General features: G+C 37.0%; 1 protein-coding gene across 8 annotated transcripts in view; it reads left to right on the top strand.

Annotated features, from left to right (window-relative positions):
* The window catches only part of BIRC6 (baculoviral IAP repeat containing 6), a 186,923-nt gene that overhangs the window by 56,799 nt on the left and 116,453 nt on the right, over positions 1-13,671 (top strand). For 4 of the 8 annotated variants that reach the window (XM_054196360.1, XM_054196361.1, XM_054196356.1 and 1 more), the window contains exons 21-31: positions 356-503; positions 4,871-5,004; positions 6,118-6,264; positions 6,779-6,966; positions 7,625-7,939; positions 8,342-8,441; positions 8,861-9,075; positions 9,264-9,472; positions 9,952-10,298; positions 11,200-11,419; positions 12,355-12,488. In XM_054196360.1, the coding sequence (XP_054052335.1) occupies positions 356-503; positions 4,871-5,004; positions 6,118-6,264; positions 6,779-6,966; positions 7,625-7,939; positions 8,342-8,441; positions 8,861-9,075; positions 9,264-9,472; positions 9,952-10,298; positions 11,200-11,419; positions 12,355-12,488 (2,157 nt within the window). The remainder of the gene's footprint in view (positions 1-355; positions 504-4,870; positions 5,005-6,117; positions 6,265-6,778; positions 6,967-7,624; positions 7,940-8,341; positions 8,442-8,860; positions 9,076-9,263; positions 9,473-9,951; positions 10,299-11,199; positions 11,420-12,354; positions 12,489-13,671) is intronic. The other 4 variants (XM_054196357.1, XM_054196354.1, XM_054196359.1 and 1 more) reach the window with 3 other exon arrangements.

Here is a 13,671-nt window from a genome sequence, read left to right as displayed (position 1 = left end):
AGCCTAGGACCTTAGTGTATCAAGAGCATTTTGATTGTTGTGATTAGTAGAAGTAGTGGACAGATGCAATGAAAGAAGTACGTCTGAAGCTGTCTCTTGGGAACCTTTTTTCTTCAATTATGAATTCGTTGATAGGAGAATTTGATGTACTTGTGGAAACTAATGATACAGAATGATTCTAAATTGAAGTCTCTCAAAAAAAGGGCAGGGGGAGAATGCTTTCTAGTTTGTATTCAGTAACCATTAGATACTTCATTTATCACTTCCATTGATTATGCTTCAGAGTATGCTTTCTGAGTGGAAAATTCACATCTCATTTCACCTGAAATTGTTTTTGTTTTTTTTTCTAATGCAGGATCTGTGTATTGGTATTTTGTATTGCTGAATTATGTAAAGGATGAAGATTTGGCAGGGTGTAGTACGGCTTGTGCATCGTTGCTGACTGCTGTGTCCAGACAGTTGCAGGATCGCCTAACACCTATGGAAGCATTACTTCAAACAAGGTACTAAGAATTGTGGTTGTTGTAATCTTAATAAAAGCAAACATACAAACTGTCTAATGCCATCCTCTGGTGTTCTGAAAAAGGGTTGTCTGTTTAAAAAAAAAAAAAGATGCATTTTGCTGTATTTGTTTGAGCAAGGATTAATTTGATACAGCTTGGGGAAATAGTTTTGACTTGTCCAAAGTTAAAGGTGAATTTAATTGGTATCTTGCAATTTACAGTGCACTTTGAATCAACAAATGTGTATGTAATATTTGAAGTCTGTGCAAACCTTAAGTTAGTATTTATGATTTTTAGTGTAAGGAATGACAAAGCATGTCCTATTTCAAGTACAGTAGGGAATCAGATATACTGAATAATTTCAGTTCTGTGTAATGCTACACAAAATTGCAGTCTCTCTGTAAGCTGACCATACATTTAACGTATTGTAAAGTGTAGAGACCTGGAGTAATTTACCAGGAATGTAAGTTTTTATTATAAATTATATATCAATGTAATTTCGGACTCGGATGTTGTATCTTTTACATATTGAACTGATTGGCCGTTTAACTTTGGATTTTCATGGTACCAAAAGGAAATCTATGGGTGTTCAGTTTTGTAGCAGTTTCCAAAGCCGTATTATGATGATGGGAACATGCTGCTGTTAGACAGCTCTTTCAATTACGATTTGTGGGCAACAATTTTCCTCCAAGTCAAGGAAGATCAATGCAGAAGACGTTTGGTAGAGGTTAGTTCAGAATCTTCAGATCACATTGAAAATTTAGTAAGCTAAGTTTGGAGGGGGTGGGGAATGTTTGTTCATTTTAGGGTTTTTTGGTTTTGGAGGGGATTTTTTTTTTTAAGGACTATAATCCCAAAATAGGTGATAAAAACTTGTTCTCAGGTGTTACACATGGATCCTTAGCATGCTCTGTGGCATTCCTCTTCTCAGTTATTTTATTTTACTATCTCTAATCCTTGCAGCTGATTAGAAGATTTATCTCAGCAGTAGAAATGGTGACTGGTTAATAGAGAATTTTAAAAAATATACAGAGTGAACTGGAAAAAATAAAAGGTTCTGTGTTTTTATGTTGAATTTTAATTAGAAACCAAATGGAGGAGAAAAACGTGAAAATTCCACTTGACTTGAGAATGGCGCCTTGCTGAAGGAATTGACTCATTCCTTCATATATAGATTGTCTCAATGTACTTCCTTTAAACAGCATATCTGAAATAGAAGTTTTTTCCTTTCCAGTTGTCCGCTTATAAGTTCGGCACATGTAACACTTCAGATCACTTAGTGGTGAACATAGCTGTCTGCATCTAAAAAGAAGCTTTCTGAAGTGAGCCCCTGTTCTTGACATCCTTCAAGCTTAGGTTTTCTGAAAGTTTCTAGGTGATGTTTTACTGATTTCCTTCTTGGAACTAAATTTGCTTTCTCTTTTAACTCAGTATCCCCACAGTGAGGATAAGAATAACAGCAGACACATCTGTCTAATCCTGGTTTTATTACTATAGCTCGCTCTCTAACAAGGACTGACTACTTCTTGACCTGGTTTACTAAGTTAGGTGGCATTTACTGGCCTTTCCTTTATATGTCTACAGATTAAGAGAATATTGTCATTTCCCTTTTTTTTTTTTTAAATGTAGAATGTAAGTATTCCTATTAAAAATTAAAAAAAAAGAAAAGTTGACAGCTATTGCTTCTCTCTTTTTCCCCTTCCTTCTCCCTGAGTTGTATTTTATCATATTTGTGTGGGTTTGTGTTGCAGAGTTTCTAGTATTGGTTTTCTTCCTTTTTTGTCATTGTTCCCAGGTACAATAGGCTAAAATTTGGTAATCAAATATAAGCAAATGTTTAATTAAAGGAGCTGCACATTCATGTTGTCTTAAGGCAGAGTAGTACTCATTTTACTATCATATGCTGCAATAAAGCAAGTAAAACTTGCAAGGATAAGGCTAGATGGGTGTGTTACATGACTTGCAGTTCAGAGAACAAGAAAAAAGGGATTTCAGACAGTATTTTAGACTGTCCTAAAACAAAGCAGGTTGGTTTGTCTCTAGCAAATCTGACAACTTTCTCCACCCTGTTCTTGAAAGCACCTGATTAAAGTGGTAGTGGAATTTAATTATTCTAAATATTGTAAGCTCTTACGTGGCTTTAATTATTCTTGTCATTAACACTTGAACAGTCTCCTTCTACCCACATCTGATCTGAAATACCTCCTGCTGTAACTAAAGCCTTTTAATGCTTGTGTCCTGTCCACCTGGGCGATAAAGAGCAGATTATTTAATTCTTAACAAATTTTGGATGTCTAGAGGATGTTTGTATCTTGATTGTATTCTCCAGATCTGTAGTCATTCTTAAAGCATTTCCTTGAGCTGCTTTCTTTGGTCCTCATCTTCCTTGAATTGTGGTACACAAAATTGTAAACATTATTCTCGTTGAGATCTCTGATGAGTGAAGCAGAAGAGGTGTTTCACATAGTTTATATTCATTACTGCGTAGACGAATAGGGTGATGGGTTTTTTCTGTAATGTTGATTCATTCTTTGTTGTTTGTTGCTATAACTTCTATATTCTTTTCTGAAAAGTGTTGCTAATGCAGCTTAAAACTGTGAACTTGACCATTCATGCTGAAGGATCAGTAAAAGATACTATGCTTGTTGAAATAAATCTGAGTTAGAATATATTTAGCGCTCTGCAATACATTCAAATTCTGATCCTATTCTACAAAGCTCTTGAAACCCCTTTTTATGTTCTATCACCTGCCTACTTAATAAATCAAACCCTTCGCTTAAATCAGGCAAGTAATCAGTGTTAAAATTGAGCTGATCTAGTATATTGAGTTTGTAAGTCTGAGGTCTAAAACAGGCTGTAAAGATACCCTACTGAATTTTGTCTGAGAATTTTTGTGTGTTTCAGTAACCACTTAACCACTTTCAGTAACATATTATCTCACTTTGCTTGTGAAAAAACGTCACGCAGCATACACATCAGTCTTGCTAGATGTGCAGGATGCACTCTTTCTGTGTGGTACATGCTTGTAGAGAGCAACCTAGATTCATCTGATATGTGTTGTTGTTAGTATAAAGTTCTCGTGTTAAATTTGCTACCTTGTAGGTGCTTGTAGGTAAATTGGTTGAGGAGTTTCCGTTAAACGGGTTGGTCTCTAATTCTCAGATTTTATTTCCTTTTTTGTTTTTCTTAAGATCAGTAGCAATTATTGCCCTTTTGTCTAACGTCATTTTCTGACTGGTTACAGTCTTAGTATTGTTTGGCAAAAAGCATTGAGCCCAGACAACATGGAAGCATTTTAACAGTCAGAGAAGTTCTACAACCCCTCCTACCTTGTTGCTGGTTGTGTAGTATTCATGTAGGCGTTTATCCTTTGGTGACCACGTGGTCTAAAAAGACATCTAAATGCTTCAGCCTTCTCAGAATTACCTGTTGGGGGCTTTCCTTGCCTGCTAAAGAACAGAGAAGCTGCTTGGAGACAGAGGGAACAGGGGGTGGAGGAACTGCCCGTCGCTGCTGGTGTGTTCATGGAAATATTTCATATTTGTTCTGTCTCTTGCGAGTCAAAGCACAAAATGTTATGTGTTTCTCACTTTTGTACCTACACAGATGCATTCTTTCTTTCTACGCCTGCTCAATGATTTGGCCTGATTTCCATTTTTTCTCCTCTTATTAGTTGCTTGTAATAGGTATTGGTACACAAAAAAACCAAGACTGGCTTTGTTATTACTTTGGATTTTCCTTTTTCTTGGCTTATAAAACCCTAATTGATTTGGGACCACCTTGTTACCTCAGTGATTGTATTATTTTTTTCCCCTGCAGTACTGCCAGAGTAGCAGTAATGAGATTTTCTTCTGTTGAGATATTTAAAGTACTCCCAAGTGTTGATTGGTATCCCTAGCGGCATTTCCCTTTTTGTTCTTACTTCAGCTGGAAGAAAAAGCTGAGGTGGAATTTCTTTTGCTGTTTTGGAAAACACTACTATGTTTTTATTGACTTTAGATAAATATCTGATTTACCATGTGCAGGCATGCATATTGCTGTGGCTAATTGTCTAAGGCTTGTAGTTCTAGTTTCTATGTCTGAGTGTGATTGTATGTCATGTTTCCAGGACAGTATTATAATCTTCAAAACTATTTAGTAACAAAGAGTTACTTATTTAGCATCATAAGCTGGTTGAAAAGGTCACCTAAGAAATTACTTTAATGAAATATAAATAAATGGTAATCTCTAAGGAATGTGAATTGAATGAAAATAATAGTTTGGAATATAATAAATCCTGATGATTAAATACTCGACCTTTTTCTATAAATAATTTTATATAAATTCTTATTGTTTGAATAGTGCTTTTTGTCTTATTCTGTTTGCAGATATGGATTGTATAGTTCACCTTTTGATCCAGTACTGTTTGATTTGGAAATAAGTGGCTCTTCTTGTAAAAATGTATACAACAGCAGCATTGGAGTACAGTCAGATGAAATTGATTTGTCTGATGTTCTATCAGGTATGTATGTTTAACAGTAACCTATTATGGAAGAATTGGTAGTTCTCTCTACTACTAGTGAAGGTGTGGTTTTATGCCTTCCATCTGTTTTATAGCTGTACATAATCAAGTTCAAGATATTCTCTTGCTTTGTGATATTTCTTACATTTCCTGTAGCCCTTAGGGCGAGAAAAAAGCCTCTTACTGGAATCTGTTCTTTTCTCATGCTGTAGAAGATCTAAGAAAAGGCTAGAGATTAAACAGAAAGGCTGCTGTCATTCCCTGGGTCAGAGTCATCTAGGAAACATCTGTCACTTCTGTTGAGCAGCTTCCTTGAGTTATGTTATTATTCATTTCAACTAGCAACTGTCTTGTAGGCAGAGAAACCTAAATGGATTTTTCTGAAGTTGGGAAGCTGCCATACGGTACTCTTCTACTTAAATATTACAGAATTAATGAGATACTTTTTCTGTTTTAGAGTCATTAAAATACCTTAAAAGCATATTTGTACCTATCCTCTCCGGTTAGTTCATAAGTGAATCTTTAGACCATGGAATGTCCTAAGAATGAGACAATTTTTACCTGTCATGAAATTCTTTTTTTCATAGCAAGCATATTCATCAATCATAGTTGCTCCTTTCCTTTTCTTTATGGTCTTGTCGACCTCCTTCCCATGCCTCCCTCCCTCCAACACTGTGAATTTGTTAGTATATTGATAATAGTCTAGTTCTTTTGCTAACTTGGTGTATGATCGTAGTTGGTCTGTTATTTTCTTTCTTTTCCTTTCCAGTAACAACAGTGTATTTTTGCAAACTAATTTTCTCACAGTGTAGGTAGAATAGAACATTGGTATGTAATTCATTTCTGGAATTAGGAAGGCTACACTATGCTTCTGCCTTCACATTTGATAGTTTGACTTACTAGGATACTCTGTTCAGATTTGGCAGCATTATCCATTTAAAAATATACTTCCATATATATTGTGGATGTGATAGTGTTAAGGTGTTTGTTCCACAACGTGAAGTAATAAAATATGTGGATTATATTTAGTTGTCCCTTTCGATTCTTCATGACTTGAAATGTCGCTATCAAGAAAACATTAGCTGATTGTGCAGATATTTATTTCTCTTTCAGGAAATGGGAAAATAAGTAGCTGTGCAGCTGCTGAAGGTAGTTTTACTTCCCTTACTGGACTTCTGGAAGTTGAACCTCTGCACTTTACCTGTGTTTCAACAAGTGATGGAACTAGAATAGAAAGGGACGATGCAAGTACGTTTACTGGTATATACAATTTTTCTATTTTTCTACTTAGCATAGTTCCACAATATGGTATTTTTAATTGGACATAATGAGCACTGTTCGACAAACAGATTGCCTGTAGTTTTATGAGTGTTGAAATGTTGGGTTTTTTTAAATAGCTAATATATGTGAAGTTAAACTCCTTAGAGCTTAACACAAAGTGGATTCCAAATTTATTAATTTGAATCAATTTGTTTCTATTGGAGAGTATAACATACAAGCTTGAATCTTAGCCTTATGTGGTGAAAGAATTCTGGGGCATTAGGTGGCTTTTCTGTAATGAAAATGTTGCATGTGTGATGAGCGTGAGTAGTCTATAAACCATATACTTGGTGATTCAAGATTATGTTACTTTGTGGCAAGAACTGGTTAAAAGGAGATATTTCTCTTGGTTTTACATTGCTCGTAATAATTAGTAAGGAATTAAATTGAAGGTGCGTTTTATCATTTATTTTCTACATCCATGTTTTTGGTTTGTTTGTTTGTTTCATGCCAGTGAGTACCTTTGGGGTTACCCCAGCAGTTGGTGGCCTCTCTTCTGGAACGGTTGGGGAAGCCTCGACAGCACTGAGTTCGGCAGCCCAGGTAGCTTTGCAGTCTCTCTCTCATGCAATGGCCTCAGCCGAGCAACAGCTCCAGGTGCTGCAAGAGAAACAGCAGCAGCTTTTGAAGCTTCAGCAACAGGTTGGAGGCTATTTGGCTATTTTTTAATGCTGTCTCTAAACTTCAAAAGCTGAGAAAGTAGTTGCAGAGCTAGTTGCCCCTTTTTTTTTTTTTCCTTTTTTTTTTTCCTTTTTCTCCATAGTGTATTTAAGGAAGGAACAGCTCTGCACTGAGGATCACTCTTGCTAAGCAAAATGCTGAGAGTGTCTCCCGTGGTGCTTTGGTCTTTCAGACTTGTTTTTTGTGTATTTTGAGGGTGGGTTGGGAGTTTGTAATCAAAACTGAGTCTTAATGCATAAGCATATTAGTCTGAAATTGAAAAAGCCCACTGAAATGAAAAGTGCAGTTGCTGATACAGAGCGGTACCGGTCATAAAGCCGTTGTCGGTATGAAGCTTGGCTGTGCTGACTCTACTTTGCTGCTCAATTGTAGGTTTTTTGTTATTTTTTTATTACTATAATTAATTACCTAATTACTCATGTTCCTCAGCAAGTGAGGTCAAATTGACTAGAGTTTCATTTTTCAGCTTGTAGTTAGACGTCTAACATGCCTATGTTGGAGGTGGCTTGGATTTATTAAATCCGGTTTTGTAATTAAAGTTGAACTCGCAGTTCAGTACTACTGCTGTGATCACGAGCAGTATTATCTGCTACATACACTGCTTTCGTTTTCCCCACAGAAAGCTAAGCTGGAAGCAAAACTACATCAGACAACAGCAGCGGCGGCAGCAGCAGCATCAGCAGTTGGTCCTGTTCACAACTCTGTGCCTTCTAATCCAGTAGCAGCCCCAGGGTTCTTCATCCATCCTTCAGACGTCATTCCACCCACACCAAAAACAACTCCTCTGTTCATGACTCCACCTTTGACTCCACCTAACGAGGCGGTTTCTGCTGTTATTAATGCAGAGCTTGCTCAGCTTTTCCCTGGTTCAGTCATTGATCCCCCAACAGTTAACCTTGCAGCACATAACAAAAACACAAGCAAGTCTAGAACGGTAATTATTTTTCTTTGGTTTTCTTATAGAAACAAGATTCTGTAAGCCTTATTAGGATCTAATTTGTACTTGAGTGCTAGTGAATATCTGTTTATTTAGATGAGATGTGAAAACTATATCACTAAATTTAGACCATATGAAAAGGAAGACTTACAAAAGCAAGATAGAGTTGTTATAGTACCTAAAATGGTTTAATTGGAGCTAGCTTAACTGTATAAGGAGTTATTTATCCTTTGAACTTAGGTGTTAATATATTTTGATGGTTCATGCTCAAATCTAAATGTAGTGAGGTGTTGTCAAAATTGTACATCTTTAAATCACAAGAGGTTTTTTTACAGTCTTTTGTAAAGAACAGCATAGATTTTAATTACTTAATTTTGCTAATGTTTTCCCACTCCTCAGAATCCACTTGGATCTGGTCTTGCTCTTGCAATATCTCACGCTTCACATTTTCTTCAACCTCCACCTCATCAGTCAATTATTATAGAGCGAATGCACTCAGGTAAAACCAGAATTCCTGATAATAATTTTGCCACATTTTCTAATAAGCAGTAGAATGTTTTCCAGGGTCTTAAGTAAGTTGCTTAGCTGCAGTCTCACTTGGCTTTCCAAAGAAAAGCTATTTCTCAGTTTGCATTTCTGTTGTGTCAGGGATGTTTATCAAGTTGAAAAATTCCTGGGGGAATATGTTGGATCTCTGGACAGAACACCTGTTCTGAAATAATCCATAAGAAACATAACAAGTTAAATTAAGTTGAAGCCAGAATTTTCTTTTCAAAGGGTACAAGCTGTAGTGAGAGATTCTTAGATTGTGCAGCTATTTTTACAATATATAAACAACGGCTTTGTTGTTTAAGAAGTAACATCTTAAAGAAGTTAGCATGCACTGCTATTTTAGGCAATCCTGTGTTTTTCCCCTAGGAGCAAGAAGATTTGTGACCTTAGATTTTGGAAGACCTATATTGCTGACGGATGTATTGATTCCCACTTGTGGCGATTTGGCTTCTTTGTCAATTGACATCTGGACTTTAGGAGAGGAAGTGGATGGAAGACGACTGGTAGTGGCTACTGACATTAGCACACATTCGCTTATTTTACATGACTTGTTGCCACCCCCAGTTTGCAGGTTTATGAAGGTAAAAGGAGACAAACTGCATACTCTATCTTTTAAACTCTTGGTCTTTGTTAATATGTGAATTTTCTCTTAAAGTTCTCTTCAGACCAAACCTTAGTTGGCTATAAATTTCTTACAAATTTTTGACTGCGTGTTTATTTTGCCTGTTTTGATACGATTGTGTTACAGTGGAATTGTGTTCTTTTTCAGATCACTGTTATTGGTCGATACGGTAGCACAAATGCCAGAGCAAAAATTCCATTAGGATTTTATTATGGCCATACCTATATCTTACCCTTTGAAAATGAGCTGAAACTAATGCACGATCCCCTCAGAGGCGAAGGTGAAGCTGCAAATCAGCCAGAAATTGACCAACATTTGGCAATGATGGTTGCATTGCAAGAAGACATACAATGCAGGTTAGAAGAAAAAAAAAAGTGTACTTATTAGTTATTTTAATTTAAAACACTGGGATATCGTAATGTTATAGATATTATTTTTTTCCCTTCCCATGATATGGCTGCCAAGGGAGGCGGTGGAGTCACCATCCCTGAATGCGTTTAAGACTCGTTTAGATGTGGTGTTAAGGGATATGGTGTAGGGGAGAACTTTGTAGCGTGGGGTTGATGGTTGGACTTGATGATCCCAAGGGTCTTTTCCAACCTGAGTGATTCTATGATATTCTTCAGACCAACGAAAACTCTGCCTTTATTGTAGAGTTGTTACAGTGAATATCTTTATAGCACTAGCAAAGACTACACTGTATTTTTTTTTTTCAATATCTGTTTTAACAGTACATTCAAAATATACCAGAAGCTGTCTTCTGTCAGGGTGACTGTTAAATGTATTGCCATTTGCTAATGTTTATTGAATTGTGTGTCGGAATATTTCCCTTTAGGTACAATTTGGCCTGTCATCGGTTAGAAATCCTTCTGCAGAGTATTGACCTGCCACCACTCAATAGTGCTAACAATGCCCAGTACTTTTTACGAAAGCCAGACAAGGCAGTAGAGGAAGATAGCAGAGTATTTTCTGCTTACCAGGACTGCATTCAGCTACAGCTTCAACTAAACTTGGCTCACCATGCTGTTCAAAGGCTGAAAGTCGCTTTAGGTGCAAGCAGGAAAACGCTGAAGGAGCAATCTGATCCAAAAGAGTTGATTCAGATGTCATCCACAGAACAGTTACGCACCATCATTAGATATTTACTGGATACTCTGCTTAGTTTGCTTCATTCTTCCAATGGTTAGTATTTTTTGAGGTCTTGATATTTTTGTCACGTTAGTAGAAACAGTTTGCAAGTGTTTATGCATCTTGATCTGTACTTTCCCACTATGAAGTTTTTAAACTGTGTTTGGATATGTTTTACAATGATTTTAGTAGCTGGTAACATGCAGTGTAAAGTTTCACCAGTTGGCAGCAAGCTGACCTAACTACTTCCTGCTCCCGAAAAGGATAGGAGAGGGTGTCGAGGTCCTTCTCCCTTTTCCGTAGTCCTGGCTGCATATTCCTTTGTTCAGATAGTCATGTGATCCTTCTGTGGGCTGATTCATTTTGCTGAAGGAACAAAAGACTGCCCAGGCAGAATACTTGTGTTGTTTTCATAGGTAGAATCAGCTTGTGGAAGGATCTGTGAGCATGGAAGCCTGTACAACACTGGGGATGGATTAGGCAGTTAGAAGTGGGGAGAATAAGCAGAAATTGCTTCTGTGTGTGTGGCAAAAGTCATAAAACCAGTATCTCTACTCAGTTCATGATTTTTAATATCCAGTAAGGATTTTTATTTCCTAAACTTGCCATTCAAAAGAGTTCTTGGAGAATAGAAATTGAAAAATATGAGTGGGAGTCATGGTTTTTTCAATTAAAAAAAAAAGGCAAAATATTGTTCTTATTGATAGATAGGTGTGTCTGTCTTGTAATTTTCTGTGTCAGTTTGTTCTTAAGCGTAATGATGGGTTGGTTTTGACCAAATGGCCTGATCTTTATGGATCACCTGCAAATCATCTGCCCATGTGTTTCCTTCTCCTTCCCCCCTGTGCCGATTAATCGAATCATAAGTTTCAAAAACTTCCTGCAAACTTTTTCCTCCGATGTTTTCCAGCCATTGTCGTCTTAAACATAGTTGCTTGTTCCGTTTTCTTAAAAGGGCACTCTGTTCCTGTGGTTCTGCAAAGTACCTTTCATGCTCAAGCTTGTGAAGAATTATTTAAACACCTATGTATCAGTGGAACCCCAAAGATACGATTGCATACTGGCCTTCTACTTGTTCAGCTCTGTGGAGGAGAAAGATGGTGGGGTCAGTTTCTCTCAAACGTACTGCAGGAATTATACAATTCAGAGCAACTTCTCATATTCCCACAAGACAGGTAAGGTATAAGTCTATATTGATATATTACCTGTGGATCATTTAAATAATTCCCTTGCTCATAACTTAACATTGGAATCGACAAAACGTGACTGAAAGATAATTATCCATCTATTGCATTGATTTAAGAAATAATCCCAAAAAAGTACTGCAAATTATAAACGTCCAATTGCAGTTATTTATTGCACCTATTTGGTGCTCGCACCACAATAAGTTGTTATTTTTCCTTACTTGGAGATCTTTGCACACCTGGCAGGATTGCTCCCCAGTGTCAAAAATTTCCTTCTCCTTTATCAGGTTTAAATGCCACCTCATCACAGAGCTGCTCTTCTAATGCATTTGGAAGTAGGATTGAGACTGGAAAGCACACTATTAGCATTTAATACAAAAGACTTCTCTGAGATAAGAGCAAACAAACATGGAGTTGAGCGTTAAATGTCAGATGTGTTGATTATTCCAGATTATTGATTGAGGTCTTTGATATTCTAAACATCAGCATTTTATCTTAATCGAACATATTTGCCGTTTTGTGGCTTGCTGCCTTCTTTGGACAGCAACATTTATAGTTTCATAATTTTCTAAAATTAATTCATTCAAGGATATAAGAATACATGGATTTAATTCTCTATCCCAACTATTCAGTATATCATATGTAATAGGACATAAAACAGATGAGATCTCATTTCAGATGTACGAAGAGGTCTGCTGACCTCTTGAGGGTGAAAGAGGAAATGTTCACCCTAAAATACTGCATTACCTTACAACAATAGAACGTGAAATACAATTCACTTGCTGGGCCCCAGTACTGCTTTCTGTAGCAACGTGCTTGTGTCTCCGATGAAAGCCCAGGGGAATATTGTTCTATAAGGGGTGTTTCAGAATATTACTGGATCTGAAAAAGAAATAAAATCTTAAATATGTAAATTTTATTTTTAGGGTCTTCATGTTGCTTTCTTGCATTGGCCAAAGATCGCTTAGCAACAGTGGTGTTTTAGAAAGTTTGCTTAATCTCCTGGATAACCTGCTGTCACCACTGCAACCTCATTTACCCGTGCACAGAAGAACTGAAGGTAGTCCTCTAATTTGGGGAACTATATTTTCATATTCATTCTGAGCTAGAAAATTGAGAGTCTAGCTCACAATTTTGTTGTGTTAAAAGAAGAAATTACTCGTTTACTGTATTTCCAAAACACAGTTGTGTTTTAAAATGTGCTGAAACTTCTTGTTCTTTAGGTGCTAAAAGAGATTCCTCCCCCTCTCCCTCTGTTTGAACCTGAGGATTTTTTTTTGGTTGCTTTTAATTCAGCTAGGAAGCTTGAAAGGTTTAACAAAGTGAGGGGAACATCCGGTGTGTAGACAGCTCTAGCGACTCTAGTGAATGACTTTGGAATTTAGCCTTTTGGAAAGAAGTGCCCCTTTTTGCTCATGAGATCCTTCCTAAGTTTTAAGCTTTTGAGGTTATGAAGAGAAGTCTGTTAGGCGTATCTGCATGGCTAGTGCAAACTACATCGTTTGGTTTTTTTTTTTTGTAATCACAAGGAGTTTACTTTTTTTTTTTTTGACCCTAAAAAAATTACTGGAATGATGTTCTCCAAATACAACTTTCTTGGAGTGTTTTCTTAACTATCCTAAGTTTAAGAAAATGCTTGCTTTTAAAAACATCAAATGCTTGGCTACTTCATTTGTTACGTACGTGTAACAGAGCATTGTAGAAGATACGTTATTTAAAATTCTTGTCATTGTGAAGTTGATAAATGCCAGCTGAGACTCTGTCTTCACTTTTTACCTTGTCTCCTGATGTAAACAAGCCTACAGCTGGTGTCAGAAGCTTCCCATTGGTCTACTGTGTACTTTCTCTGTCGTGGCCATATCCTGCTGTAGTCTCTAACTAGTTTGAGGCAAACCCAAGCTTACGTCTCCTCTACCTCTGTTTGCACTCTCCCCACAGCTGCCAATTCCTTTCATAGCTCTTGCCTTACTAGTTGTCCTCACGGAGGACTTTAGGAAGCAGAAGTAACTGATACTTCAGAGCTTTATTTGCTGGTCTTCCAGCTTCCTTCCTCCTGGACAGTACAGGTGAGTACTAGGGCATTACCATGTGTGGTGGAAGCATCAGGTATGGCAGAAGAAATTCCTATTTGAGAACTATCACGCATAACTAAGGGTCAAAGGGGTGAAAACTTACTGGGGAAAAAGTCCGAAAACGAAGGACAGTCAGAGCAAGAGGTGAGTGTTGTGGGTAGAGAGAAGTTG

This window comes from Rissa tridactyla, chromosome 3, assembly GCF_028500815.1.
Source record: "Rissa tridactyla isolate bRisTri1 chromosome 3, bRisTri1.patW.cur.20221130, whole genome shotgun sequence".
Classification (NCBI taxonomy): Eukaryota; Metazoa; Chordata; class Aves; order Charadriiformes; family Laridae; genus Rissa; species Rissa tridactyla.
Note: the sequence above shows the minus strand (reverse complement) of the source record. Positions and strands in the feature narration are given on the sequence as shown.